Genomic DNA, 2,796 nt, shown 5'->3' with positions numbered 1-2,796 from the left:
CTATATGTAGCAAGTCTTTATGTGACAACTTTTGGGGGGCTGGGGGAGAAGGTGGTTTCTTTTATAAATTATTTTGGCTGCTCACACTCACTCCCGCAAGCATCAAGATGTGTCAAGTTGTCTGTTCAGGCACTGATGTGTTTGCAGTACTTCTGCAGACAAAGGGTCCTGGCCCATATTCTCACTGCTTCTTACGACCACATGCCTGTTTTCGATAATCTTCCTGTACCTTCTAGGAGCTGACACTGTCTCTGCATCTTGCCCCACCCCTCAGTCAGCAAGATTCACTTTTTCCTGTCCCCTACCCTCAGTATCCTAAGAAGCTGAGAGCTGATGTGCTGGGATCTTGATGGCTGAAATAGGCCAGTATTGCAGCCTTTCTCCTCTTGCACCTTCTCGTGCTGCTGCAGCCAAGCAGTCCTACTCACTTCCCATTCACATGAGTCTGAAAGTGTTTCAAACAGTTGTCTGCAGGTGTAGACAGTGTCTGCAACCAGTTACCATCCAGTCTTGGGTTAAGAGCTGTTGAAGTAATAATGGAGAGACCTAAAATTAAGCTCCTGTGCCAAGATATTCTTGCAAGTATGCAAGAGTATCCTTTTGTTTGAACCTGCTTTGACCCCACGATCCTCACTTGCCTGCTGTTTTGGTTTCTAGGTCCAAGATGATGATAATGACTATGTCCACTTAAGGGTGTTTCAGGGCCTGCCTTCTGAGAACCAAGGTCCCAGCCTTGTCAGTTTTCAAACTGGCAAAACCAGAGATGATCCTCTGACGTACTTCTGAGAGCTGATGAGGAATGGTGCCTCACTTCCACAAGCTGCATGTGGGTTTTGCCTGTGTCAGTAAATGCATGGAAATAAAATAAGTTTTGAAAGCTCTTTGTTCATCTACTGCATGTCGTATCTAGCTCTGCTGCCTGGCTGAAGTTGATGTGTAGGCTCTGAAATTCCAGGCTGTTTCTGGCACCTGAGGTACTGTAGCTGTAAAACAGAGTACACCCATTTCAGCTCTTTTCAAAACACTATGAAGCATCCAAAACAAAACTTGGGCCTCCCAACTATAATTCAGGTGTAACAGACTCTCTAGCAGACCTCTAGCTGAACTCTGTGCTGCTGAAATTTTTGAGCCATTCAGATAGTTTGCAGTCCATTTATCTAGCACATACTTAATCAGTTTGTCTATGAGGATTCTGTGGAAGACAGAATCAAAAAAGCCTTACTGCGCTCCATCTTCTCTCCTCTGCCAAGACTTTTAACTTACCACAGCAGGCCAGCAGGTTGATTAAGCGTGATTTCCCATTGGGAAATCCATGCTGCCTACCTCATATCACCTTCTTGTCCTCAGTCTGTTTGGAAAAGCCTTCCAGGATTATTTGCTTATTTCTAGGGACTGAGGTGTGGCTGATAAACCTGTAGCGCCCCATATTCTCCTTCTTGCCTTTCCTGAACACAGGAGTGACATTTTCTTTCTTCCAGCCATCGGGAACCTCCCCTGATGCCCTTGACCTTTCAAAGGGTACTGAGCATGGCCTTGCATTGACATTGGCCAGCTCCCTAAGTATCCACAGGTGCAGCCCCTCAAATGCCATGGCATTGTCTAAGTCCACTTTGTTTCTCTTCCCCTCACCTGATCCAGCTCTGCTGAGGGAAGTCTTCCTTTATCCAGACATTCCTACTCACCATAGGGACCTCATATTCCTGAAGGCAAGTCCTAGCAGTAAAGGCCCAGACAAAGGCAGCATTGAGTGCCTCGGCTTCTGTGTCCTCTGCCTATGTTTTCCTTCATGTTTCTTTTGCTGCTAATACACCTGCCGAAGCCTTTCTTGTTACCTTTTGTGTCTCTTACCAAGTATTTCTAATTGAATCATAGAATAAACACAAGGTTATCTGGAATATGAGAAACACTCATGGAGAAAAAAACTGAGCAAAATACTAACCAACACTGAGCAGTGAAACACCACTCAAATATGGCATCTCAACCCAAGAGAAACATTTATTGTCATTAATGCAGAAATGCTTGCCCAGCTTAAGTTCCTTCCCAGGACTTTTCCCTGGGACAGCAAAGATAAGCACGTTGGTTTTTTTCAAACTCGGTACACCCTCTGCTGGTCATTATATCCTCCTGCTGCAGGAGGATTAACATGATTACCAAGGCAATGTTTGTTTCAGAAACTATAACCCTCCTCTAGCTTTCAAAACCGCTTTGGCTCAAGTCTCTCTTCAGGTCTTTGCCAATAAAATACAAGAACAATTTAGAACTACAGATATACTCACAGTTGCAAAACAGCATGGAAAAGATTCTGGGCTTCCCCTTGCTCCTTGCTGTGTGTACCTAAATGTCACACCCCTTTCAATTTCCAGACCAAGAAGTCCACTAACCAGACTCAGCCACAGCATCACAGTCAAGTTCAGCTGAAGTCATTGCAGTTAGGTGGGTTTGCAGACAGGTGAAAGGAGAGCTGTGCGACTAAAATTTACATATTGCACAGCAAGGGAATGGAATAAGAAATTAATTTTTTTTCCAGCGTCAGGTTTATGAAAAGACAATTTTCTCCTTTGTTAGCACAGGAATCAAAATTTTACAGCCTACAGGAAATGCACACAAGAAACAGTTAGGGAACAGCACAGGGTAAGCTTGCTAGAAGAAAGCCAGCTCGTCGTGCTTGGTCTTGCTGCTCTGGTAGCTGTGGAGACTGAGCGGCCGGTTCTCGTGAGGAAGGCTCCTGAACACCCGCAGGTGCAGGAACTCGTCGTTGCCAACATGGACCTGCAAAGCACAAAACCCAGTGAGTTC

At 45.1% G+C, this 2,796-nt stretch overlaps 1 protein-coding gene across 1 annotated transcript in view; it reads right to left on the bottom strand.

Annotated features, from left to right (window-relative positions):
* Window positions 1–2,640: 2,640 nt before the first annotated feature.
* CSTB (cystatin B (stefin B)) overlaps window positions 2,641–2,796 on the bottom strand; it is a gene marked incomplete at its 5' end in the record, with an annotated part of 966 nt that continues 810 nt past the window's right edge. Inside the window, one exon of the mRNA XM_008946209.1 lies at window positions 2,641–2,769. Within this exon, the coding sequence (XP_008944457.1) occupies window positions 2,641–2,769 (129 nt within the window). The remainder of the gene's footprint in view (window positions 2,770–2,796) is intronic.

Source organism: Merops nubicus, unplaced genomic scaffold, assembly GCF_000691845.1.
Source record: "Merops nubicus isolate BGI_N331 unplaced genomic scaffold, ASM69184v1 scaffold42088, whole genome shotgun sequence".
NCBI classification, from domain to species: domain Eukaryota; kingdom Metazoa; phylum Chordata; class Aves; order Coraciiformes; family Meropidae; genus Merops; species Merops nubicus.
This window is presented reverse-complemented; position numbering and strand designations above follow the sequence as displayed.